The following is a 26,960-nucleotide window of genomic DNA, read 5'->3' on the forward strand; positions in this document are numbered from 1 at the left end:
GCGTGGGAAAAGGATAAAGCTGGTGGCAATGTTTCCTCCCACAGTCTTCAGTGCTTTCTTTGCCTTGGTGTCAAGATTTGCGCTAAAGGCAAAACAATTCACAAAGTGATTAGGGTCTCCTTTTCAAGGACATGATTAAACAATAAACAAGGGCGCCTGGGTGGCTCAGTGGGTTAAGCCGCTGCCCTCAGCTCAGGTCATGATCTCAGGGTCCTGGGATCGAGTCCCGCATCGGGCTCTCTGCTCAGCAGGGAGCCTGCTTCCTCCTCTCTCTCTCTGCCTGCCTCTCTGCCCACTTGTGATCTCTCTCTGTCAAGTAAATAAATAAAATCTTTAAAAAAAAAAAAAACAATAAACAAGAAGGCCAACTTAATGGATGATGTCTCAGTGTAGTATTGGCTAAAAAAAAAAAAGAAAAGAAAAGAAAAAAAATTTAAGAGAAGCGTAGGGGGCAAAGGAAGAGGGAAAGAATCTTAAGCAAGCTCCATGCCCAATGCAGAGCCTGATATGGGCATCAATCTCACAACCCTGAGATCATGCCCTGAGCTGAAATGAAGAGTCAGGTACTTAACTGACTGAGCCATCCAGGCACCTCTTGGCTAAAAATTTTATTTGCTCACTGACCACATTTACTCTTTAACCAGAAGTTCCTATTCTATTAAAATATAAAGATCAAAAAGCTGTCTTTATTTTTATTTTATTTATTTATTTTTTAAGATTTTATTTATATATTTGACAGAGAGAGAGAGAGATCACAAGTAGGCAGAGAGGCAGGCAGAGAGCCCGATGCAGGGCTCAATGCAGGACTTGATCCCAGGACCCTGAGATCATAACCTGAGCCAAAGGCAGAGGCCTAATCCACTGAGCCACCGAGGCACCCAAAGTTGTCTTTATTTTTAGAGAGCTTCACTCTGAGTCATGTATCTGGTTTGGATGTGGTCTTTTTCAATAAGACAATAGCTGCACAATAAGCCTCCAGGTCAGCCTAGCATTTGCATTGCCTATTTTAATAAACTTACATTTGGTTAGCTCCTGTTAGTGAACAATACTATGATCAAGCAGATGACATGATTTGTTTATTAGGCGAATCCCTGATGTCTACATTTTAATATAAGCGCTGTGCTGCTGTAGCTTGCTTTGGTCCACTGGTTCCTAGATGTGGTATCCAGCTGTTCGTCAGGTTCCCCCTCCGTAACCCATGGAAACCCCAACTGTATTACCACACCATGGGTTTTCTACTGAGTTTATCATTTAAAAAAGTGGGAGTTGGAATGTTCCTTTTTATGTTTTTATTGAAAAGAGCAAAAGTGCTATGAAAAGGTAAAATGACTGTGTGTGTATATAGCTGATATTCTTTGTATGGGTTAATTCGAAAAACTTTGCATGCCTACTTTTGATGGAATTTGGGTCAGATTACAAGATAATGCTTGGCTTAAAATTTTTTCCACAGTAAACTAGTATTTGATGCTCATTCATTCTTCACTGTACTTATTCAATAAAATATCAACAAATCCTTATTATGTGGTTGAACATGTGTCCCTTATGGAGGGAGGAGTTTATTCAATAGAGCTCTATATAGACTTTGTTTTGCAGTCTTGATAACTGCATTGAATGTGGCTTACAATTGCCAGAGACATTCAGGCTCTCAGATCCTACAATTGCTGAAATAAAGTGTATACTCCTGGAGGTGTTGGGAGGGGGGTGTAAGAACCAGGTGACGCGGTTAAGTATGCTTGACAGTCTTGAAGCAAGTGGCTATCTGCAGAGCAGATGCTAGATACAATGTATAGAAGTATCTGACATTTAGTGAGAATCTGTAATATTTAGGGTCAGTGTAGGGGCTTTTGTTCTAGATCATTTTCCCAAACTTCTACCTGCCAATACATAGTATTTTCTGTGCTTGCATGAGTGTGCAAGTATAAAGGAGATTATAGATAGCACAGGCTATCGAATTGTTCAAAAGAAAATGCCAGTCTAAATTATTGATTATGTACACAGGGAATAAATTTTTGAAAACATGATAATGTTTCCAGACAGTACAAGATGGAATCTATGTCTTAGATTTCCTTAAAAAAATGCTGCTGGATGCATGGAGATGGAGCTTTGCGTACAATTTACCATTTTAATAACCCCAGCCGTAGATCTAAGGTAGTGTACTGGCCTACGGAAGCTAAGACAGAGCACCCGGTGCAGGACCGGAAAACTTGCTGCCGGAACCTTTGTGCTGCAGTGTCTCGCCTCCGGCCGGTGCTCATTCTCAAAGGGACCGTCTCAGCCGAGTGCCTGTTGGTAGGAACCCGCTTGGCGTCGGGTCTGTGGAGGTTTGGGGGTGCTCTGGCTGTAACTGAAGCAGGCGTCGGAGAGAGTCCATCGGAGAGAAGGCGCCATGGACGATCAGGGCTGCCCCCGGTGTAAGACCACTAAATACCGCAACCCCTCCTTGAAGCTGATGGTGAATGTGTGCGGACACACGCTGTGAGTCGGGAGACCGTGGGTTCCGGGGGGGGGGGTGCGGGGGTGAGACGCGCAGGGTGGGAGGAGGGAGCAGGGAGAGGCTTGGCCTCGGCTCTGGGGAGGAAAGAGGGCGTCGTTCGTTTCGACACTGAGGAGGGACACGGGACGAGGAACGTTGTTTCTGTGAACGGACTCCAGCCGCCAGCCCCTGAGCCGCGCCGGCCTGCTTTGGACTGCTGGTGCCCAGATGTCGTACCCAGCGGTTTGCCAGGCTCCCCCGCTCCACAGCCCATGCGCTTCCACACCGCGTTGACAGCTGGGGTCCAGCCGTGTCGCGGGCGAAGGGGCGGCGGATCGGAGTGTTTTCATTTCACGCGCAGTATTTTTATGGACAAGGGCGAAATGGCTATGAAAACAAAATTCCTGGGAGTTTCTGCTTGTGTTCATTATGGGGGTTGATTTGAAAACCCCCCGTCTGTAAACCCGTTTGTCTTGACGGAGTTGGGTCAGATACTTCTCCTCGCTGAAAGGGAGAAAGTCTAGATTCTCGGCAGTTGATTTTGGAGAGAGAATGATGGCTGGCATTTAACGAGGCCACCTTGTGTGCCAGGCACTGTTCTAAGCTTTTGCCATGAGTTGTCTCCCTTCATTCCCTCCACAGCCCCATGAGGTGAGTACCCGTCTTATTCCCATTTCACAGAGAAGGAGGCCGAGACTGCTCAAGGTCCCTTATTCAGTGGGCCCTGCTAGAATTGGAACACACCGTGGTTGACGGTGGAACGCGCATTTTGGGGAAGGGACAGGAAAGAGGGAAGTTGAGTTTGCGTATTTTGAAGAACAAGTGCAGGAATTGGTCAATATATTTCTTGTCACATTTTTTTTTTTTTAAGATTTTATTTATTTATTTGACAGAGAGAGATCACAAGCAGACGAAGAGGCAGGCAGAGAGGGAGATAGACGGAAGCAGGCTCCCTGCTGAGCAGAGAGCCCGATGTGGGACTCGATCCCAGGACCCCGAGATCATGACCTGAGCCGAAGGCAGCGGCTTAACCCACTGAGCCACCCAGGCGCCCCTTTTTTTTTTTTTTTTAAGATTTTATTACATTTTTTTAAAAGATTTTATTTATTTATTTATTTATTTTTTAAGATTTTATTTATTTGTCAGAGAGAGCGAGTGAGAGCGAGCACAGGCAGACAGAGTGGAAGGCAGAGTTAGAGGGAGAAGCAGGCTCCCTGCAGAGCAAGGAGCCCGATGTGGGACTCGATCCCAGGACTCTGGGATCATGACCTGAGCCGAAGGCAGCTGCTTAACCAACTGAGCCACCCAGGCGTCCCAAGATTTTATTTATTTATTTGACAGACAGGAGATCACAAGCAGGCAGAGAGGCAGGCAGAGAGAGAGAGGGAAGCAGGCTCCCTGCTGAGCAGAGAGCCCGATGCGGGACTCGATCCCAGGACCCTGGGATCATGACCTGAGCCGAAGGCAGAGGCCTTTACCCACTGAGCCACCCAGGTGCCCCTCTTGTCACATTTTTAAAAAATATATTTTATTTATTTATTAGAGAGAGCGCCCGCATGATGGGGGGTCGGTAGGGGCAGAAGTTATGGTGGCCAGTGTAGGGGGAGCAGACTCCTTGCTGAGCAAGGAGCCCCATGTGGGACTCATTCCCTTGACTGCTGGATCCTGATCTGAGCCTAAAGCGAAGACTTCACCGACTGAGCCGCTCAGGGGCCCCTTCTCGCCACGTCTTTATGGTCACATGTAGTATAGTAAAGGTGGTTTTCTAAAGCACTTTGGGATTAAAGGTGATATATTATGGTGAGCATATATCTATACATGTAATTTCTCTGAGGTTTCTTAGAAATAAAAAATGACATATAAGCTGCAGAGTGATAGACTAAGTCTTTGAGTAAGCAAAAGTTGCATGATCAGTTGTAGTTATTATAATAAGGTTTATTAACTTGCTTAATTGGTACTTTTTCTTTTATTTTTTTTCAAATATTTTATTTATTTATTTGATAGACAGAGATCACAAGCAGGCAGAGAGGCAGGCAGAGAGAGAGGAGGAAGTAGGCTCCCTGCTGAGTAGAGAGCCCAATGCGGGCCTCAATCCCAGGATGATCCCAGGACCCTGGGACCATGACCTGAGCCGAAAGCAGAGGCTTTAATTCACTGAGCCCCCCAGGCGCCCTGGTACTTTTTCCTTATTTTCATTTTCTTTTGCTCTATCCAGTAAAGGGAATGCAATAGAACTGTGATTGAATGGTTTAAGATTAGAAATAAGGTAAAAGTAATAGAATGCATGGTAAAGGGGAAGTGAGATAAACAGTGTATAAAGACTAATAGGTTTTTAGGGAGATTTCGTTCAAGTTCTCTTCATTTGCCTGTAGCAGGTGTGTTGGTGCTCAAAGAAAGTGAATTTGCTTTTTTGAAGGATACTAAATGTAATTTTCTGCCAGATGTTTCCCTGCTGAGCAGAGAGCTCCATGTGTGGCTGGATCCCAGGACCTCAGGATCATGACCTGAGCCGAAGGCAGAGGCTTAACCCACTGAGCCACTCAGGCGCCCCTGAAATAATTTATTTTTAATTAGAGATTGCTTTTGTTGTTTCCTTAGTCCTTCTTGTTTTCTCATAAGAGTTAAGAATTATCTAAGTTATTGGGGCCTGGCTGGCTCACTTGGTAGAGCATGTGACTCTTGATCTTGGGGTTGTGAGTTTGAGCCCCACATTGGGTGTAGAGATTACTTAAAAAATAAAATCATTAAAAAAATTGTCAAAGTTATTCTTGTGTTTCATTTATTTTGGTTTAGTTACTAACTTGTTAGATATAGCCCACATTTTATAGTTCTTTTTTGACTTGATATATGAACAAAATGAATAAGAGTATATAGAGTATTGGCTAAGAGAATAAACTTATGATTTTGAATTCTTTGCACGGTCCCTATATAGGGCTTTGGCTTTGGGCAAATTACTTCTTGTACTCATTTTTCTTATCTGTACGATAGAGGTAGCAGCACTACCTATATTACAGTGTTTGAGGATTAAATACTATATGTAAAATATTTGGAGGTGTTTTATAGAGTTTCTGTCTCTACTGTCAAATACAGTATATGTTTAATATTATCTATGGTATTTGTTTGACGCTATCATATTCTTACTTGTGGGTAGTATGTGTGCTATGCAGAAATGAAATTGAAACAGGAGTCATTTGGGCTTGCACAATAATGATTATATTTAAGTGAATTCAAGAGACTAATAATATGCTAAAATATAGGTTTAATTATAGTGACCCTATGGTGATAGAGTGAGTAGGAGTAGTGATTCATGAAAGATATGAAGTGTAGGATTATGGAAAGATTAATTAGGGTGTATGGTTTATGGGAGAAAATACAGGAGCAAAAAGGAGAAAGGAGGTGAAACATTCCGAAAATACTCCTCCCTTACCTGCTAGTAGTTGAGGAAGCATATTCAGTTCAATCCAGCAAATACCCAAATGAATTGATTACATGTACATGAAAGAAGTTTGGATTCCATGTTCGTTTGTTTTTCAATTCAAGGATGAGCTTTGTTTTAATTACAGAAAAGTGTGATTTTTTTCTTTTTCTTTTTCAGGACCACTTGTTTTAAGAAACAGGCCTTTCGTAGAAATCTTTCTGGATTTCTGGAGAAATCTCCAGAATTCTGGAGCCATACTGATTTAGATCGAGTTATAACTAATTCTCATTTAACCAGGTCTTTAACAATAATTTAATTTTAATCCCAGCCATTCTTGACAAAACTCATCTCTGGAAACTTTAGATGTATTTGATTTTACTAAATCCACTTTTTTCATTTTAAACATGCATAAGACACAGAGTAGTAGAATAAACAAATATGTCCTGATATATAAAAGTCAGCATTTGGCCATATTTACTTAAGACCTTTTTCTCTTCCCTTTTCTATTCCTGCTTCTTACCTACTGATGAGTTTCTGAGAGTTACTACTATGAATTTTACTGATTGCATCTCTGTGGTATTAATATGTTCCTCTGTATTTTCTCTAAATTATTAGTTTTATTTATTTATTTAAAAGATTTTATTTATTTATTTGACAGAGAAAGAAATCACTAGTAGGCAGAGAGGCAGGCAAAGAGAGAGGGAAGCAGACTCCTTGCTGAGCAGAGAGCCTGATGTGGGCCTTGATCCCAGGACCCTGAGATTATGACCTGAGCCAAAGGCAGAGGCTTAACCCACTGAGCCACCCAGGTGCCGTTTTAGTTGTAATTAGAAGCTATATCAGGTTAAAGCTCAGTGGGTTAAGCCAGAGAAAGAATGACTCATAAGTGGCATTAATTTCTTTGTTCTAACTGATACTCTGGACTAACCTTTATGCAAATTAGGAAACAGTGTCTCCTTTGGGCAGGAAAAGTAGGAAAAGGGACTCATTCTTGGTAAAAGAATTTGAAAAAGGGGACTTTGTAGATATATTATTGTTAATTTCTAATTTTCTGTTGTGGTAGGAGAAGATTATTAAATTTCAGTCTTTTGAAATTTTCTGAAAACTTATTTATGGTCCAGTAAATGGTCTATTTCGGTGAGCAGTCAGTGTATATTTGAAAAAAATGGGGGGACCTGGGTGGCTCAGTAGATTAAAGCCTCTGCCTTCAGCTCGGGTCATCATCCCAGGGTCCTGGGATTGAGCCCTGCATCAGGCTCTCTGCTCAACATGGAGCCTGCTTCCCTTCCTCTCTCTCTGCCTGCCTCTCTGCCTACTTGTGATCCCTGTCTGTCAAATAAATAAATAAAATATTAAAAAAAAAAAAAAAAGAATGTTCTGTGACTGCTGGTGTATTATAAATGTCGATTAGGTCAACTTGGTTGGTGGCTTTACTCAGATCATCTATATTTTACAAATTTAATGTCTACTCATTTTATCAATTACTCCAACTAGATTGTGGATCTGTCAGTTTCTCCTTTTAGTTCTGTTATGTTTCATGTATTTTGAAGTTCTCTTATTAGGTACATAGATATTTAGGATTGCTGTGTTGTCCTGACGACAATCTCCTTTTGTCATCATGAAATGTCTCTTTCTGTCTCTTGAAGTATTCTTTATCCTGCAGTTTTTGTCTGAATTAAATAGTCATGTCAGTTTTCTTATGCTTACTGTTTGATGGTATATCTTTTTCCATCCTTTTACCTTCAACCAGTTTATATTACTAGTTAGTTAACATCTTGTTCTTTTATCTGGCCTTCAAATTTCTGCCTTTTAGTTGGTGTATTTGTCCTTTTATATTTAATGTGATTATTGATCTCATTGAGTTTAGGTCTACTTGTTTTCCGTTTGTTTTGGTTTTTGTTCTTGTTCCTTTCTTGCCTTATTTTGATTAATTGCATATTTTAAAGTATTGGCCATTAGCAGTAGCTCTTTGTTATTATTTTAATATTGTAAATAGTTTTTGAGTGGTTTCTCTACGTATAACAATGTATATCTTTATCAAAGTGTATTTAGAGTCACTATCTGACACTCTCCATTTTTCACTTCCCATTTAGCAACTTCTCAAACATGAACAATGTAATTCTGTTTACTCACCCATTTCATCTTTTAGGCTGATCATGTATCTTTTACTTCTATAAATGATTCAGTATTGTTATTTTTGCTTCAAACAGTTGTCTTTAAGGAAAAGTAGAAAATGAAAAAATAGTCTTTTTAAAAACATTTTTTGAGATGTAATTCACATACCACAAAATTCATCCATTTTAAGTGTAGAGTTTGTGGCTTTAAGTATATTCTCCGAGATTGCTTCCATTACCACAGTCAACTTTAGAACATTTTTGTCACTTCATAAAGAAACCCCTCGGTCACTTAGCCATCACCCTCCAAATAGTCCCTCTCCGCCATTGCCCCCCTCTAGCCTGAGGGAACCATTAATCATTCTTTCTCTACGGATTGCCTGTTTGACGTAATTGACATAAGTGGGATCATTCAATATGTGGTCTTCTGTGATTGGCTTTTTCATTTCATTTTTATTATTTATTTATTTATTTTTTTAAAGATTTTATTTATTTATTTGACAGAGATCACAAGTGGGCAGAGAGGCAGGCAGAGAGAGAGAGAGAGAGGAGGAAGCAGGCTCCCTGCTGGGCAGAGAACCTGATGCGGGACTCGATCCCAGGACCCTGGGATCATGACCTGAGCTGAAGGTAGAGGCTTTAACCCACTGAGCCACCCAGGCACCCTCATTTCATTTTAAAAAAGATTTTATTTATTTATTTGACATAGAGAGAGAGCACAGGCAGGGGGAGTGGCAGGCAGAGAGAGAGAGGGAGAAACAGGCTCCCTGAAGAGCAGGGGAGCCTGATGTGGGACTTGATCCCAGGACCCCAGGTTCATGACCTGAGACGAAGGCACTTGCTTAACCAACTGAGAACCCAGCCCTCTCTGTGATTGGCTTTTACTTAGAATTAATATTTTTATGGTTCATCTATGTTGTAGCCTGTATCAGCACTTTATTTCTTTCTGTTACTGAGTAGTATACCATTGTATAGATATATCACTTTTTATTTATCCCTTCATTAGTTGATGGACATTTGGGTTGTTTTCACTTTTTGGCTCTTGTGATAATGCTGTTAGGAACATTCATGTACAAATTTTTATATGCACAAATGATTTTATTTCTCTTGTACTTAGGAATATATATATATATATTTAATATATATATATATATATATATATTAAAGATTTTATTTATTTGACAGAGAGAGAGAGCTCACAAATAGACAAGAGAGGCAGGCAGAGGGAGGGAGGGAAGCAGGCTCCCTGCTGAGCAGAGAGCCCGATGTGGGGCTTAATGTGGGACTTGATCCCAGGACCCTGAGACCATGACCTTAGCCGGAGGCAGAGGCTTTAATCCACTGAGCCACCCAGGCACTCCAGGAGTATAATTTTTGGTTCATATAACTAAGTTTTACTATTTCAGGAAGTGTAAGACTGTTTTTCAAAGTGGCTGCAGCATTTTACATTCCTGCTAGCAGTGTATGAAGGTTCAGTTTCTCTACATCTTTTGCCAGCACCTGTTGTTTAACTTTTCTTGGGTTATAGCCATCCTACTGGGTATAAAGTGGTGAAAAGTAGTCTTTTATATTCACCTACTTATTTACTGACTTGGTGTCCTCCTTCTTCCCTTTGCCTGAAGAATTTTCCTTAGCATTTCTTGTAGGTCTGTTGGTGAATAATTTTCCTAGATTTTGTTTATCTGAAAGTGATATTATTTTGCTCTACTGTGTGAAGGATTATTTTTGCTGAATATGAAATTAGAGGTTGGCATTTCACCACAAGAAAGATACTGTTTTCTGATCTCCATTGTTTGTGATAGGAAGTTGGCTGTTACTGAGGTCTTTGGTTCCATTTACATAAAAACCTTTTGGGGCCGCTTTTAAGATTTTTTTTCTTTAATTTTTGTTTCTGGCAGTTTGAGTATGTTCTAGTTGTATTTTTGTTTGTTTGTATTCATCCTAGTTGAGGTTTGCTGAGCTTAGTAAGTCAGTATTTTTTATTCTATTGGAAAATTTTAGTGATTTTGAACTATTTACACTTTCTTCTTATTTTGGAACTCGAATTACATGTATGTTGGACTCTGACATTCTCTTAAGTCCCAGTGGTATGATTTATTTTTCTTCAGTCTTTTTTCTCTCTCTTCTTTAGTTACTTTCTATTGATCTATCTTCAAGTTCACTGACTCCCATATGCCATTTCTAATCTTCTTTTAAGCTCGTTCAGCATAATTATTACTGTACTTTTTGCTCTAGGGTTTTCATTTTATTCTTTTTTGTAATTTTCCTTGCTTTAATTGGATGTCTTGCTCATACATTCATTAAGACCGTATTTTCTTTTAGTTCTTTGGATGTATTTTCCTTTAATTCTTTGAACATATTTTGTGTTAATACTCTTAAAATATTTATAATAGCTGATTTTAAAGTTTCTATTTGCTAGATCCAACATCTTGGCTATTGCAGGGTTGGTTTCTATTGACTGTTCTTTTTGACCTTGGGTCACATTTTTCTTTTTCCTTTTATGAATGTTCAGTACTTTTTTCAAATGTAAACTGGATCATGAGGCTGCTACATTTTAGAGATACTGGATTTTATCTTTCTCTCTGTGTGTTTGTGTCTGTATGTGTGTTTTAATTTTGTAGGTAGATCACTTACTGGCTGATCACCTTGAACTTTGTAAGCTTGGTTTTAATCTTTGCTAAGACAGATCTGCAGAGATCCCAGTGTGTTTCCTTACTTTAGTGCGACTCAATGTCCTAACTTTTAATTCCTTGCAAAATATGTTGTGTCCTGATTTTAAGCTTTGTTAGGGGAGTCTGAAATAAGTCTTTTTCTAGGTTTTGGCCCTTACTCTTATTTGGTACCTTTTTGGTATTTCGGCTGGATGTCTAAAATGTTAAGGTGTAATGCGGTATCTCTACTCTGACTGGGTAGAAACTTCACAGAATATCCACCACTCCCTTTTTAAATTTTTAATTTTATTTATTTATTTATTTATTTATTTGAGAGATGGAGGGAGAGAGAGAGAATGAGCTGGAGGAGGGGGAAGGAGACAAGGATAAGTAGACTCCTTGCTGAGCAGGGAGACTGATGCAGGGCGTGATACCAGGACCATGAGATCATGACCTGAGCCAAAGTCTAGGGTCCAATGCTTAACTGACCCAGCCACCCAGGGGCACCTCATATATCCACCACTCTTAACTACCTTTTATTCCTCTCTCATCCTCTGTTCTTTAAGCCTTGATTGATTTTTCCCTGCACAGGTATAGCCTTTTTGGCCAAGGACTTATGGGGGGTTTCCTATATATAGACTTCTGGACCTACTGCTTTGCGGTTTTCAGCCATATCAACTGCACTGAACTCTGATCTCTGACTCTTCAGTTTACCATAACCACTGTGCCCTTCTTAAACTCTTACTTGCTGATCCTGGTCATGGAAATTGTGCCAGGTAGAAAACCGAGGCAATTGTAGGGCTTGCTTTGTTAGTTTCCCATCTCTGAGGGATTACAGTGTTTGTGTTGCCTATTGTCCAATGCCTGTAAACCTGTGTCTCATACATTTGTTTGTTTTATGGTTGCTTATGGTGAGAATACTAGTCTGACATCAGTTAACTCCATCATGTTTTTAAGGAAAAGCTGGCCTTAACTATTGTTGAGTCATTTGCTTCCTTAGTCTTAGTTCTATATGTACATGTTCATTTTCTTACCTCAAAATTGGCAGTTGCTTGTACCTATTTAACATTTCTTTTGTAGTTTCTAATTTTTTCACTACTTTAATTTTTTCCCCAGTACTTTTCTAAGCATTCCTTTTTTCTTTTTAGTGGAGTGAATATTTTCAATTGATTAGAATATAATATTGCAGAACAGCTTCAGAAAATTAATGTCTCATATCTTTTGTATGACAATTGCAATAAACATCTCAATATTATTTTTGTAGGGGTGATGGTTTTTGTTTTCAGTATGAGTTGATGTCCTATATTTTTCATAATCCAAATCTATTGAGTAGCGGAAAGAACACTGAGTCACAAGTTAGAAAATCTAGGTTCTTGGTGCACCTGGGTGGCAAAGTCTTTTAAAGGTCTGACTCTTGGTTTTAGCTCAGGTCATGATCTTAGGGTCATGAAATTGAGTCCCACCTAGGGGCTTCTTGCTCATTGTGGAGTCAGCTGGAAATTCTCTTTTCCTCTCCTTTGCCCCTCCCACTTGTGTGTGCACTCTCTCTCAAATAAATAAAAAATTTTTAAATTTTTAAAATTTATTTGAGAGAGAGACACACACAGTGAGAGAGAGAATACAAGCTGGGGAGTGGGAGAGGGAGAAGCAGGCTTCCCGCTGAGCAGGGAGCCCAATGTGGGGCTCTATCCCAGGATCCTGGGATCATGACTTGAGATGAAGGCATGATTGCTTAACCAGCTGAGCCACCCAGGTGCCCCACAAATAACTATGTCTTAAAAAAAAAAAAAAAAGAAAAAGAATATCTGTGTTCTTGGTTTGCCATAACCAGCCAGTTTTATGCCAGCCATTTAACTTTGAATTGTTTATTTGTTTGGAATAGATAATTTTTTCCGCCTTTAATCTCTTAAAATTTAGATAGTTTAGTCAATAGTTAATTAGAAGATTATTGTGGTCAGTAGTTTTGGTCTCTGAATTTACATCATTAATAAAACTCAAGATACAAAAGATTTAGTAATTTTTGTTGTGATTATTCTTTTCCAATATGGAGGAGAGTGCTGATCATTCTGTTTACAGAATATGATTACTTCAGTATGGATTGATTTTGTTTTATGGCTGTGATACATATTTTTTGGTTTGATGAGAAGTGATTATTAGTGTACTTTAGTCTTTAAGATGCAGTGTGTGCTAATATATGTAGTTCCTTTTCTTATCTAGTGTAACCTAATGTTATAGTTCTTTAAAACTACAGTTACTAATATTTAGTAATTATGTTATTTGTAATGTGTCTCTTTGTATCTTATCTCCCATGCTGCTTCTCTTCTTACCTTATCTCTGTTCTGTTCTTTTCTAATCCTTTTCTTCTTACTGGCAGTCCTTTTTAAAGATTCATTTTACCTGGTCTGTGGCTTTTATATATATGTCTATGTCTGTCTGTCTCTCTCTCTCTCTCTCTCTCTCTATATATATATATATATATATATGCATATTTTTCCCCCCTCCTGTTTTGGAGGAAAACTTTTGTGAAATTTTGCCTGTAGGTATCAGAAAATTGCATAGGAATCTTGGCTTCATGAATGGACATTCTTTAGGATTTCTTTCTTTTTTTTTTTTTTTTTTTTTTTTTTTTTTTTTTTTTAAAGATTTTATTTATTTATTTGACAGAGAGAAATCACAAGTAGATGGAGAGGCAGGCAGAGAGAGAGAGAGGGAAGCAGGCTCTCTGCTGAGCAGACAGCCCGATGTGGGACTCGATCCCAGGACTCTGAGATCATGACCTGAGCTGAAGGCAGCGGCTTAACCCACTGAGCCACCCAGGCGCCCTAGGATTTCTTTCTTTAGAAGTTGTATTATCAAATTTGTGTTGTAAGATTCAAACAGGTAATATGAAGCTGTTTTTGAGGTGTTCACACTCATTTGTTAAAATACAAGTTATTTTTTCTGCAGGAACCTGAAATAGTAGCATATTACTTTCCTTTAGGAATATAAGTATAAACAGAGATGGAATTATTTTCCTTTTTTTGAAAATAGTTCTTTTTTAAAATTTTATTTTATTTAGTTATTTGACAGAGAGAGCATGAGTAGAGGGAGTGACAGGCAGAGGGAGAGAAAGAAGCAGGCTCCCTGTTGATCAAGAAGCCCGATGATGCCAGGCTTTATCCCAGGACCCTGGGATTGTGACCTGAGCTGAAGGCAGATGCTTTACTGACTGAGCCACCCAGGCACCCCCAATTTATTTTCTCATTGCTTTTTTTCTGCTTTGGGCATAAACTATTAAATCTAGTTTATGGTTAGTGATTTCTGCCTGAGTTTGAATCCTAGGTTTGCAACTTATTAGCTGTGTGATTGAGGGAAAAGTAGTCATATTCTTTAAGCACTTGATTTCTCACCTGTACAATGAGTTTACCAGTAGCCTGTACCTCACAAGATTACTGTGAGGATTAGATTACACACAGTTCAACTAAGTTTAAGAATTCAGGTAAATTTAAGAGTAAACTTAATTTGTAATCAACTATAAGGAGTTGTTTTTAGTATTATGAATGTACATAACACAGTTTTTAGGTTAAGTGTCAATCTTTTTGGCAGTTTACTTCCTGTTTACCTAGTAGCTGGTCGCTGAGATAGTAAATAGAATGAGAATAATTGAAAATTTAATCTGCAATTTTAATGGTTTCATTCACATTTCAAACGTGTGAAGTCTGTTTTCAAAGAGAAAGAAGACTCAGTAGTAATTTATTAGTTATTGTTTACTATTAAATATAAGTTTGTAGTCTTTCTTGTGTACACTCAGTGGAATTTCCAGATGACTGATACTCAAACTTGCCTCATCCTAAGAATCATCTTGGTTGCTTAATTAAATTACAGATTTTTGGGCTCCACATAGATCTTTGGGGGAGAGACCTTGTATTTTATGCATCTATCTAGGAGAGTCTTGTGTTCAAGCAGTGTTGGAAAACAAGGTGTGCGTGTACAACAGTGAGTGTGGCAGACATGGTTCCTGCCTGAATTAGTTTTATAGTGTTTGAGCTAAAGGAAATTAGTTTTTTTCTCTTTGCAAGAAAGACAAGGGAAGTTTAGAGTTATAAAAATATATTTTATAATTAAGGTATGAAAGTGAGCTTTAACAACTATGCCCCATATTTGTTAAACTATTTGTGGAAAAAGTACTATTACAGAAACAGAAACCAGGGGCACTAGGTGGTGCAGTCTGTTAAGCATGGTACTCCTGGGTTTAGCTCAGGTTGTGATCTCAGGGTTGTGAGATGGAGCTCTGCTCTGATCTGTGTGGAGTCTGCCTGAGATTGTCTCTCCTTCTCTTTCAGCCCCTCCTGCTTGTGCTTTCTCTCTCTCGCAATAAATACATAAGATCCTTTTTTTCTTTAAAAGATTTTATTTATTTATTTGACAGAGAGACTGTGAGAGAGGGAATACAAGCAGGGTTGTCAGAGAGGGAGAAGCAGGCTTCCCGCTGAGCAGGGAGCCTGATACAGGGCTCAGACCCAGGACCCCAGGATCATGAAGGCAGATGCTTAACGGCTGAGCCACTCAGGCACCCCAATAAATAAAACCTTAAAAAAACAAAAACAAAAACAAAAAGCAGAAACCTGAAATCCTGGAACCTGATTGTCACCATTCTGCTGATTTTTAGGGGAAGCACATATTTTTTGTGGATATATTCTAAAGTTTAAGAATTTTTCAAGAGGGGCTCATGGGTGGCTCAGTGGGTTAAAGCCTCTTCCTTTGGCTCAGGTCATGATCCCAGGTCCTGGGATCCAGCTCCACATCAGGCTCTGTGCTCAGCAGGGAGCCTGCTTCCTCCTCCCTCTCTCTGCCTGCCTCTCTGCCTACTTGTGATCTCTCTCTGTCAAATAAATAAATAAAATCTTTAAAAAAAAAAAGAATTTTTCAAGATTAGCATTAAGTGAACAAAAATGTTTAGGTGGTTAAAAATGCATAAACGTTTTTGTGAAGTAACCACTGAAGAGGAAAGATCTAAATATTAGCCCCATTAGGAAGGTGGAATGTGATGTCTGATTTGGCTGTCATGCTGAACATGGAAGCCTGTGTAAAAGTACATCCCTCAAAGTGCTATTTGTTTTGTCAAAAGGATTGATAGGAAGTTGGCAAAGTCAGTTAATTTAAAATTGGGAGGAGTCTAGTAATCATCTTTTTAGTTCTTTTATACCTCTCTCCTGTCTTGTTTTATTTTAACAGATGGGAAAAACAAAGCCTGTTTAAGGTTAAATGGTTGCATTGCCCACCTGGTCAGCTCTACTTTTTTCTTTCTGTGTAAATCCTAGTTAAGAATCATTCAATTAAATTTTAATCACATTTGCTAAATAAAATTCTTTTTTTTTTTTTTAAAAGAAATTTATTTATTTGACAGACAGAAATCCCAAGGATACAGAGAGGCAGGCAGAGAGAGGAGGAAGCAGGCTCCCCGCCGAGCAGAGAGCCCAATGCAGGACTCGATTCCAGGACCCTGGGATCATGACCTTAGCCGAAGGCAGAGGCTTTAACCCACTGAGCCACCCAGGCGTCCTGCTAAATAAAATTCTTATTGATGTATTGCAACTAGATTGCATGTCAAACCCTTTTATTTATTTTTACTTTTTAAAAAGATTTTTATTTATTTATTTATTAGAGAGAGAGAACGCACAAGCACACAAGCAAGGAGAGGGCCAGAAGGAGAGGGAGAAGCAGACTCCTCCCTGAGCAGGGAGTCTGGCACTGGGCTCCATCCCAGAACCCTGGGATCATGACCTGAACTGAAGGCAGATGCTTAACTGACTGAGCCACCCAGGTGCCCCTCAAACCCTTTTAAAAAATGAAAATACAACAATATTATCAAAATCAGTTGGACACACTTAGAACAATTTTCTTTTTATATTTTAGTTTCCAGGATGTTAACATAAAAAAAACAACAACTTTAAATGTTCAATAATGATTTTTCTGCCAATCCTATATTTTGCTATATCATTTTATTTGAATGATAATATATAAACTCATAGTGACTCAAAGTCATAGTGTTTGGCTTTTGAGATATAAATTTGCAAATTGGGAAGCCTAAATGTGGTGTTTGTACAATGAAATTATTTATTTATTTATTTATATATAAAAAAAAAGATTTTATTTCTTTATTTGACAGACAGAGGTCACAAGTAGGCAGAGAGGCAGGCAGAGAGAGAAAGAGGAGGAAGCAGGCTCTCCACTGAGCAGAGAGCCCAACTCAGGACTCCATCCCAGAACCCTGAGATCATGACCTGAGTCTGAAGGCAAAGGCATACCCCTCAGGCGCCCCACAATGAGATGATTTAGAGGGTAACTAATTTTATAGTATTTTTACTTTGCATATTTCATTTTTGATTTGTATCCTAGATACATGCTTGTATAAACAAGTGTATTCTCCACAAAAAGAGAAGAAAATGTAATATTCATGGACTTTGTTAGAACTGTTTGGAAGTATTAGGTTTTCTTACATTCACTGTTAGAATATATAGAAAAACAGAATTTTGAGATGAAGAAAAATGGTTGTATACCTCATTCTGCTTTCTTTAGAACATAAATATGATAGTGGCTATATCATTGAAAATTAATGAAGTCTCCATCAATATGGTGCAGTGCCTCTGCATCACTGATACATATATATTTAATGAGTCTGCTATTGTAATTTCAGGTAACCGAAGCAAACTGCATCTAACTCTGATTTACTTAAAAACAATTCATTCCAGGGGCCCCTGGTGGCTCAGTGGGTTAATAAGCCTCTGCCTTTGGCTCAGGTCATGATCTCAGGATCCTGGGATTGAGCCCTGCATCAAACTCTCTGCTCAGCAGGGAGCCTGCTTCCTCCTCTCTCTCTCTGCCTGCCTTTCTGCCTACTTGTGATCTCTCTCTGTCAAATAAATAAATAAAATCTTAAAAAAAAAAAGTTCATTCCATTAAAATATAAATGTCTTAAAATCTTCTAATATTAAGTATAATTTCTTCATAAATAATTCTACAGTGTTTACTTTTAGGCTATAATTAAGTTGTTTCTAAAGAGAGCATCACTTTTTAGGACTGTTTCAGATAATGTAACCAAAACGTGTCATTTGATCTTACTTCTTGTTACTGATCTGTGGACTTGGAATAGAAAATATGGGGGAAATGTTTTTAAAAAGTTATAGGATTGTGGTGTGACATGGAAGATGTTATATTTTTGAGATCTGTTGGAGGATACATGAGGAACATTTTAAGGGTATATTTCTATATTTGATGTTAGGGATATAACTATATTTATATTCAGTCATATCTTAAAATGCTTTTATTTTAAAATGTGTATTGCATTAGTTTATTGAAAAGATAATATTAAAAACATTTCTAAAAACTAAAACATTTGTGACAACAGAAAAATAGTTGTAAATATAATACTTCTACAGAGAATTTACTTTAATTTTTACCTTTTGATTCTTGTGAGTGATTCTACTTAGAAATCAGTTTTATATAAAGTGTGGTTTTCATAGAACTGGAACTTGCTGAACTACATATTACTTTATTTTTTAGAAATGTTCATATTGCCAGTCAAATGAATACATAATTGATATCTTACAATTTAATAAAATATTGTGTTAGCAGATGAAGATTCTTTATCCATGTTTTTTTAATGCCTAATCAGATCATAATAAAAGGAGTGAGTTTCTTTAGAAAGTTGAGGCCAATAAGCAAAGTTTTAAAGACAAAAAGTTCCTACTTTTAAGGTAGTTTAAATATATTTCTAGGATCTAAACTATAGTATGTTACATATTTGGATTATGAATGTCTTATTTCTCATAATTGTATTTGGGATATTCATTAATATTTAATTCCTTATGGAGGTTAATTGCGAAAAGCAATCTATGTAATGTGTTGCAACTAAATACAAAAACATACAGTTTAAAGTAGGAATGGTGTCAATAATAATAAATTGCTACAGCTAGTATAAATTTAGTGCTTGTAATTTCCCCTTGGGAAATACATTATTTGTGCCTCCTGTTTGCTTTATGTATTTTGGGTTTATATTATTTCGAATTAGCATAGAAGCTAACATGTTATATGTAGAAGTTAGAATGTAGCAAGCTAGAAATTACTGAACTCATATAGGCCAAGTGGATTGATTACTAAAATTCCTCACAGAGGATAATTAGTTACTTACGTAAATACTACCAGGATGTTTTGTTTTGTTTTTTTGTCAAAAGGAAGAGCCAGAAATAAACTAGTGCTTTTTGGCTATTCTTTTTACTAGCACTATTCCCAATTATTGTGTTCATTTATGGGTTTTTGTTTTCTAGATTTTGCTTATAGAGACATTTTGGTACAGTGGTTAAAAGCATCAACTTTGAAATCAAAGAAACTTGAGTTAAATCCTTGTGCTACCATTTACTAGAGACCTGCAGCAAAGGCTTTTTTGACCCCTTGATTCCTAAATCTTAAAAATGGTGCTAAAAATAATGCTACCTGATTTACAGGCTTGTTGTGGAGATTAAGTAAAGGACAACTTGTACAACATTTGCTTGGCATTATTATTGCCTGGCATATAGCAGCTAATATTTATTGAGCACTTACTGTTGTTGTTATTAAGAGCAGTAATGTCAGTCTTAACTGTTATGTAATGTTTCTTTCTGAAAAATTACAAAATAGTTGTAATAATAGAGAATCTTCAGTGTACTGAGGGTACTGGTCAACCAGATGTAATCATAGTTTCTGTGCATATGTATTTGTTTTTTTGAAAATTAAATACAAATTGGATTGTGTTACATGGATTTCTGTGCAACTTAGTTCATTCATTTATCAATATATTTTGAATAACTTACGTTTGAGTATATAAATAGGTCCTTTTTCATGGTTGCATCTTTTGAAAATGCATTGATCACTGTAGCCAGTCCGATAGTTTTTTTTTTTTTTAAAGATTTTATTTATTTATTTGACAGAGAGAGATCACAAGTAGGCAGAGAGGCAGGCAGAGAGAGAGGAGGAAGCAGGCTCCCTGCTGAGCAGAGTTTGATGCGGGACTCGATCCCAGGACCCTGAGATCATGACCTGAGCCGAAGGCAGCGGCTTAATCCACTGAGCCACCCAGGCGCCCGCCAGTCCGATATTAATGGAAGCTTTGGTTGTTTCCAGATATTCAGTATTCCAGTTTTTCAGTGCACATCCTTATCTTTGTGCATAAGCAAGTGTATCTGTGGAGTAAATTTCTAACAGCAAAATGTGTATTTAAAATTTTGTTAGACATTGCTAATATTTTATTTATTTGTTTTACTAACTTTCCTGAGGTGGAATTGACATTCATTAAAATGCATATATTTAAAGTGTATAATTTAATCGGTTTTGACATATTAATAGACCCATGAAGTGATCACTGTAATTAAGATAACAAATATTTCTGTCATTCCCCAGATTTGCTTATGCCTTTTTGTAATCTGTTGTTCCCTTTGCTCCTATCCCCAGGTAGCAACTGATTTGCTCTTTCTTAGAGTAGTTGGCATTTGCTGTATTTTACATAAAATTAGAGAGTCTGTTTTGTTTTCCTTTTTTTGGCTTGGCTTCTTTGACTCCATTATTCTGAGATTCATCTCTTTTATTGTATCAGTGGTTCATTCCTCTTTATTACTAAATAGCATTCTTTTTTTTTTTTTTTTAAGATTTTATTTATTTATTTGACAGAGAGAAATTACAAGTAAGCAGAGAGGGAGGCAGAGAGAGGAGGAAGCAGGCTCCCTGCTGAGCAGAGAGCCCGATGCGGGACTCGATCCCAGGACCCTGAGATCATGACCTGAGCCGAAGGCAGCGGCTTAACCCACTGAGCCACCCAGGCGCCCCTAAATAGCATTCTTGTGTAGATACATAGCTTGTTCATCCACTTACTGAAGGGCTCGTTTCTGGTTACTTGTATTACAAAAGGGCTGCTATGAACTTTCATGTAAAAGTTTTTGTATGAACATGTGCTTTTGTTTCTCTTGGGTAAATACGGCAGTATTTACCATGTCTGGCTTGCATGGTAGGTATATGTTTAACTTTTTAAGTTTTATAGTTTTAGATTTTACATTTAGACTGTGATCCATTTGAAGTTAACTTTTGTGAATGGTGTGAGGTAAGAGTTTTGGTTGGTTGGTTGGTTGGTTGTTTTTCCTATGAGGATATCTAGGGTATCTAGCATTATTTGTTGAAATGCTTTTCCTTTTTCGTTGGATTGCCTTAGTGTTTTTGTCAAGAAGCAATTGACTAAATAAGTATGGGTCTGTTTCTGAGCCCTCTATTCTGCTCCATTGATTTATACCTATCTTTGCTAGTACAACTGAACTGTTTTAATTACTGCAGCTTCATGGTGAGTCTTGAGACTTGGAAGTGTAAGTCTTCCCACTATGTTTTTTATTTTAAAAATTGCTTGGTTATTCTAGGTCATTTACATCTCTGTATAAATTTTAGTATCAGTTTGTCAACTTCCGGTAAAAATGCCTGCTAGAATATTGATTGGGATTGTTTTAAATTAGGGGAGAATTGCCATCTTGACAATATTGAGTATTCAGATCAAAATTTGATATATCTCTTCATCTATACAAGTCCTTAATTTCACTCAGCAGTGTGTTAAAGTTTTCAATTAGAGGTTTTAGACAAGTTTTATTATATTTATGTCTAGGTAATTTTATTTCTTGTTTCTACTATATGTGTCATTTTTTAAAAAACCTCACTTCTTAATCATTTGCTATTAGTATGTGAGAATACAGTAGATTTTTGTATATTAACTTTATATCCTGCAATCTTGCTAAATTCTTTTATTCTAATAATTGATTTGTAGGTTCTCCGAAATCTTATTTATTAATTATAATTTCTACACCCAATGTGGGGCTTGAACTCACACCCCCAAGGTCAAGAGTTGAATGCTCCTCCAAGTGAACTGGTCAGGCCCCTCCCCGCTAATTTTCTGTGTAAACGATCATGTCTGGAAAGGAAGGGCTGTTTTACTTCCTTCATGCCAACTTTATTTATTTATTTCTTTACTCACTTACTTGGCTGTGAGGCAATGCCAGAACTTCTCCGTTAATGCCAAATAGAAGTGCTGAAAATGGCATTCTTGTCTTGGTCTTGGGAGGATGAAGTTCAGTCTTTCACCATTAGATACGATATTTTATAGATTTTCCAAATATTTCCTTTATTAGTTTTAGGAAGTTCTTTATTATTCCTAGTTTGTGGAGAATTTCTCTCTTTTCCTTTTTCAATCATGAATTGGTTTTGAATTCTGCCAGTGCCTTTTATGAATCTGTTTAAATGACCATGTGATTTTTTTTCTCCTTTATTCTGATAATATGGTGAATTACATTGATTCATCCTTGAATGTTAATTCAATATTGTATTCCTGGCTTTAGCATTAACATATCATGGTGTATTATTATTATTATTTAGCATTAACATATCATGGTTATTATTATTATTTATAAGTATTAGATATGGCTTGCTAGTATTTTGATAATCATCTTTGCTTGGGTATCTTAAAAATTTTTTTTGTAATGATCTTTGTTAGGTTTTAGTATTAGAATTACTGTGGCCTGGGCACATGGGTGGCTCAGTCATTAAGCAGCTGCCTTTGGCTCAGGTCATGATCCCAGGGTCCTGGGATCAAGGCCCATATCGGGCTCCCTACTCAGCGGGAAGCCTGCTTCTCCCTTTCCTGCTCCCCCTGCTTGTGCTCCCTCTCTCTCTGTGTCTCTCTCTGTCAAATAAATAAATAAAATCTTAAAAAAAAAGAATTATTATGGCCTCATAAAACCAGTTGTATTGTATATTAGCTATTTCTTTGTAACAAATTATTTCAAAATTTAGTAAGTGAAAACACAAATGATTTCTCACAATTTCTGTGAGTTAGGAGTTCTTTAGTGGCTTAGCTGTGAGATTCTGGCTCAGGATCTCTTACAAGGCAATGATTAAGGTATGGACTGGGTGCTGTAATCATCTGTAGACTACTGGAGAAAGATCAGCTTCCAAACTTCTGGCATGAGCTGTAGTCTTCTGAAGGCACGAATGAAGCTGTGGAGGATACAGTTCTAAGCCTACTTTTGAGACTTTTATGAGAAGTCCTGATTTCTTTACTTTGTTGGTTAGAGGTCTCAGTTCTTTTTGTCCTAAGGATTTTAGTATCCTCCTGACATAGTAGCTTTCAAGAGAAAGAGGCAGAAGCCACAATATCATAAGCTAGCTTTGGATGTCTGACCCTGTCATTTCTATCACATTCTTTTTGTTAGAGTCCTAAGTATAGTTCATATTTAGGGTGGAGGGGAATTAGGCTTCACCTTTAGGTAAGAGAAGCATCAAAGAATTTGTGGATATTTGTACGACCACACCAACTATATATCTGTATGTTCATCATTGTTAGAGCGTAATAAATCCAAGAGAGCTCCTGAGGATTCTTGCCTCCTGATTTTTATGCCCCTGCGGAATTTCTTCCCAAATGGTTATCAGAGTTGCTTGGGTCACCAATTGAATACTGTAGAAGTGATGGTTTGTCATGTCCAAGGGCAGGTCTTAAAAAGACTCTGCAGCTTTCTCATGGATCATTTGTTCTTGGGAAGGACAATTTCTCTGTTGTAAGCAGCCATATGGAAAGGCTTATTTGGTGAAAAACTGAGGCCTTCTGTCAACTGCCATGGTAGTAAGCGGTCTTAGATTTTCTGGCTTCAGTCATGTCTTCAGATGTCTGCAGCCTTGGCTGATGTCGTGACAAATAACCTGCTGTTGGATTCTTGACATTCAGAAACTGTATGAGATAATAAATGTTTATTATTTTAAGCTTGTAGGTTTGAGGGTATTTTGTTACATAGTAGCAGATAGCCAGTACAGTCATTTCACCTTTATTGAAACAAATGACACATTACCAAAACTTGTATACTATTAGGGATTCTTTTTATGATAGTGGGGATAGATTTCCAAAGTCCTGTGTCAAACAAGCCGTTTTTCATTAGGTAGAGAAGTATTTCTTATTCAAGGACATACAAACAACTTTGATTTAGATGTAATCTAGGGAGAAACCAATGATACTGTTTATTGTAATTAAATTGTAAAGGTAAAAAATTTATTATCTTTAACTTTTTAATAGTAAGTCAGTGTTTTTAGTGATAACTTTGTAAACTTCCCATCATTGTCTAAGGTCTTGAATAAACTTTATTAAAATCCACAAAATAGCAATTTGAGGAGTTAATTCTTTGTAAAAATAGTCCAGTTAGTTAGTTAGTTAGTTAATTAATTAATTTATAGTACATTCCATGCCCAGTGTGGAGCCCAACACCAGCCTTGAACTCACAACCCTGAGATTAAGGCCTGAGCCAAAATCGAGTTGGATGATTAAATGACTGAGCCACCCAGGCACCCATATAGGTTTATTTTTATAAGCGATAAATACAGTAGTGTTGAATCTTTTTTTTTTTTTTTAAAGATTTTATTTATTTATTTGACAGAGATCAGAAGTAGGCAGAGAGAGAGAGGAGGAAGCAGGCTCTCCGCAGAGCGGACAGCCCGATGCGGGGCTCGATCCCAGTACCCTGGGATCATGACCTGAGCCGAAGGCAGAGGCTTTAACCCACTGAGCCACCCAGGCGCCCCCAGTAGTGTTGAATCTTGTATGAAATTTTTATTCTCAAGTTGTGTAAGTTAGAAATTATATATAGCAAAAGAAATACCTTTGGTAAAACCAGAAATTGTCAGTATGGATAAACTGTTTTTCACTAAGCTGAGCACAGCCAGATTTTCTTTCAGCATAGGAATGAATCACTGTTTTTGCTGAACATCAGATAAAATATTTGACTCTTCTTTGGCATTGTATTGAAAAGACTTATCTTTCTTTCTTTTCTTTTCTTTTTTGAATATTTTATTTATTTATTTGACAGAGAGAGACGGTGCAAGCAAGGGAAATGGCAGGGAGAGGGAAAAGCAAGTTCCCGCTGAGCAGAGAGACCAACGTGGGGCTCAATCCCAGGAACCTGGGATCATGACCTGATCTGAAGGCAGCTGCTTCACCAACTAAGCCACCCAGGCACCCCAAGACTTATCTTTCAATGCAGTCAGATACAGTCTTATTAAAATAGAGGTATTTGGAAGTGAGTGCAAGTGAAGGAACAACTGAGTGGACATCTCTCATTTTATGCTTACTCTGGAGTGTAGACATAATTGAGAGGAAAGGCTGGTGATACAGGCTTCTTTTTTTTTTTTTTTTTGATTTTATTTATTTATTTGACAGACAGAGATCACAAGTAGGCTGGGAGGCAGGTAGAGAGAGAGGAGGAAGCAGGCTCCCCGCTGAGCAGAGAGCCCGATGCAGGGCTTGATCCCAGGACCCTGGGATCATGACATGAGCCGAAGGCAGAGGCTTTAACCCACTGAGCCACCCAGGTGCCCCTACACTTTTCTTTTTGAGGAAAGCATACACTATTAATTGTGATCTTTATTTGATAGACTGTTTAGTGGGATATGACACAAAAGGTTAAATTTTGTTGATTTCTGTATAGACAATATGGAAACCTCTGTTTATAATGAGGAGTCTTTGTCACTGAGCAGAGTTTCAGTTGTACTCAGCCAGTACACAACCAACACACACATTTGTTGAAGACATGTATTATAGAAAGAGTAACATAAAAAAGTTTAAAATAGAACTTCTATAATTTGGAGTGTGCTACAGTTGTCTGGAAAATTTACTGTCAGATTATTTGTCATTACTTTTGGAATATGCCTTATTATACATGAAATTCTGAACTTTTATAGCATATCAATTAAGAAGTGATTTTTCCCATTGCTAAAGAGGCTGAATATTCAGAAATGACCACCAAGGAATTTCTTTAAATACTACATTCTTATATTTTACAATGTCTTATGGATTGCTCATCATTTAACAGTTAAGCTAAAGGATGGAAAGATCTGGATGCCAGTAGTAGGAGCTGCTTTTAATTAGAAATCAAATAAAGTAAAATTAAAGGAAGTGCAAAGTTTTGGTATTACTGGGAGGATATAGTTTAACTCACTAAGGTGACATTCATGTTCTCTTTCAGGCTGTACACCTGTGACCTAAAGCTGTAGTCTTGTGTGGGGGCTTTAGTTATTAATACAAAAATGTGTTTTATAAAATACAGATATGTTTACTTTAATACCATATAATTCCCTTTTAAAATGTGTAAATGCCTTTGCAAATTTTGGATGAAATCTCTTGTACTCTTTTGTATTTGGAGGTAGACAGTTTAAAAAGTATTATATGGGTTCTCTTCAATTTAGTTTTGTCTTATTTAAAGCATTAGTATAACTGTTTCCAAGAGGTGCTTGGGTGGCTTAGTTGGAATTGCATGCCACTCTTGATCTTGGGATTGTGATTTTGAGCCTCATAACTGGTAAAGAGTTTACTGAAAAAATTTTGAAAAAATAAAGGATTAGTATAACTGTTTGACCTGGGCTGGAACTTGATTTTAAGTTGTCATCAGCTATGAATTCCCCAGTGATTTGCTCTCAAATTTCACTAAGAGATCAGGCTATGTTACCTGTCAGTTTTAAGAAATCATGTGTAGCTTTCTGCTAATGTAGAAAATTTAAAAAATCATGTGAAGCTTTCTGCTAATGCAGAAATTTTAAGAAATGATGTGCAGCTTTCTGCTAATGCAGAAATAATTCTAACATTGAGCTTCAAGAACATGAAAATTTCCTATTTGAAACTATGGTTTAGAAGGTAGTTTCTTTTATTATCTATGGAAGAATTAATATTTGAAAGTGAAAATTCACACTGATCAGTTAATTTCTTACTCTCATTTAGCTGCTTCCTCATTTTTTGGTTATTATTCCAATTTATATCAATTTATAGACTGTATTCAAGTGAATAGGAAAATTTTATCCAAATGAAGTTCCAAATTTTGCAGTATTTTTGTGCATTTTTTTCTTTACTATCTACACACACATGCACACGCTAGACTGACATTTTCTAGTGGTCAGTTGAGATACGACATTGAAAGGCATTGTACTGGGGAGGGGAGCTCCTGTGATCTCAGGGTCATGAGTTTGAGCCCCACATTGGGCTTTATGCTGGGCTTAAGCATCTGACCCAAACAGCAGCCATGAGTTTGGGGTTTTAGGGCAAGATTTTATTTCCTAGAATATCACCTTTGTTATTCCTAAATTATGTCAGAAAAATATAGGAGATAAACTGCAGTTTGATTTTATTTCATACTTGTTCATACCCTTGTTATCTTAGGAATTTTGGTTATGAGTCATGGAGCTTCTCTTTCTATCCTTAATCCCAGAATATATTGAGAAAAAAGTTAGGA

The 26,960-nt window shown here is 37.5% G+C and overlaps 1 protein-coding gene across 2 annotated transcripts in view; it reads left to right on the forward strand.

Annotated features, from left to right (window-relative positions):
* Positions 1-2,247: 2,247 nt before the first annotated feature.
* MNAT1 (MNAT1 component of CDK activating kinase) overlaps positions 2,248-26,960 on the forward strand; it is a 204,417-nt gene continuing 179,704 nt past the window's right edge. The window contains exon 1 of one of the 2 annotated variants that reach the window (XM_059182254.1): positions 2,248-2,475. In XM_059182254.1, the coding sequence (XP_059038237.1) occupies positions 2,387-2,475 (89 nt within the window). In that variant the 5' untranslated portion in view covers positions 2,248-2,386. The remainder of the gene's footprint in view (positions 2,476-26,960) is intronic. The other variant, XM_059182253.1, reaches the window with a different exon arrangement.

This window comes from Mustela lutreola, chromosome 7, assembly GCF_030435805.1.
Source record: "Mustela lutreola isolate mMusLut2 chromosome 7, mMusLut2.pri, whole genome shotgun sequence".
Lineage (NCBI taxonomy): Eukaryota > Metazoa > Chordata > Mammalia > Carnivora > Mustelidae > Mustela > Mustela lutreola.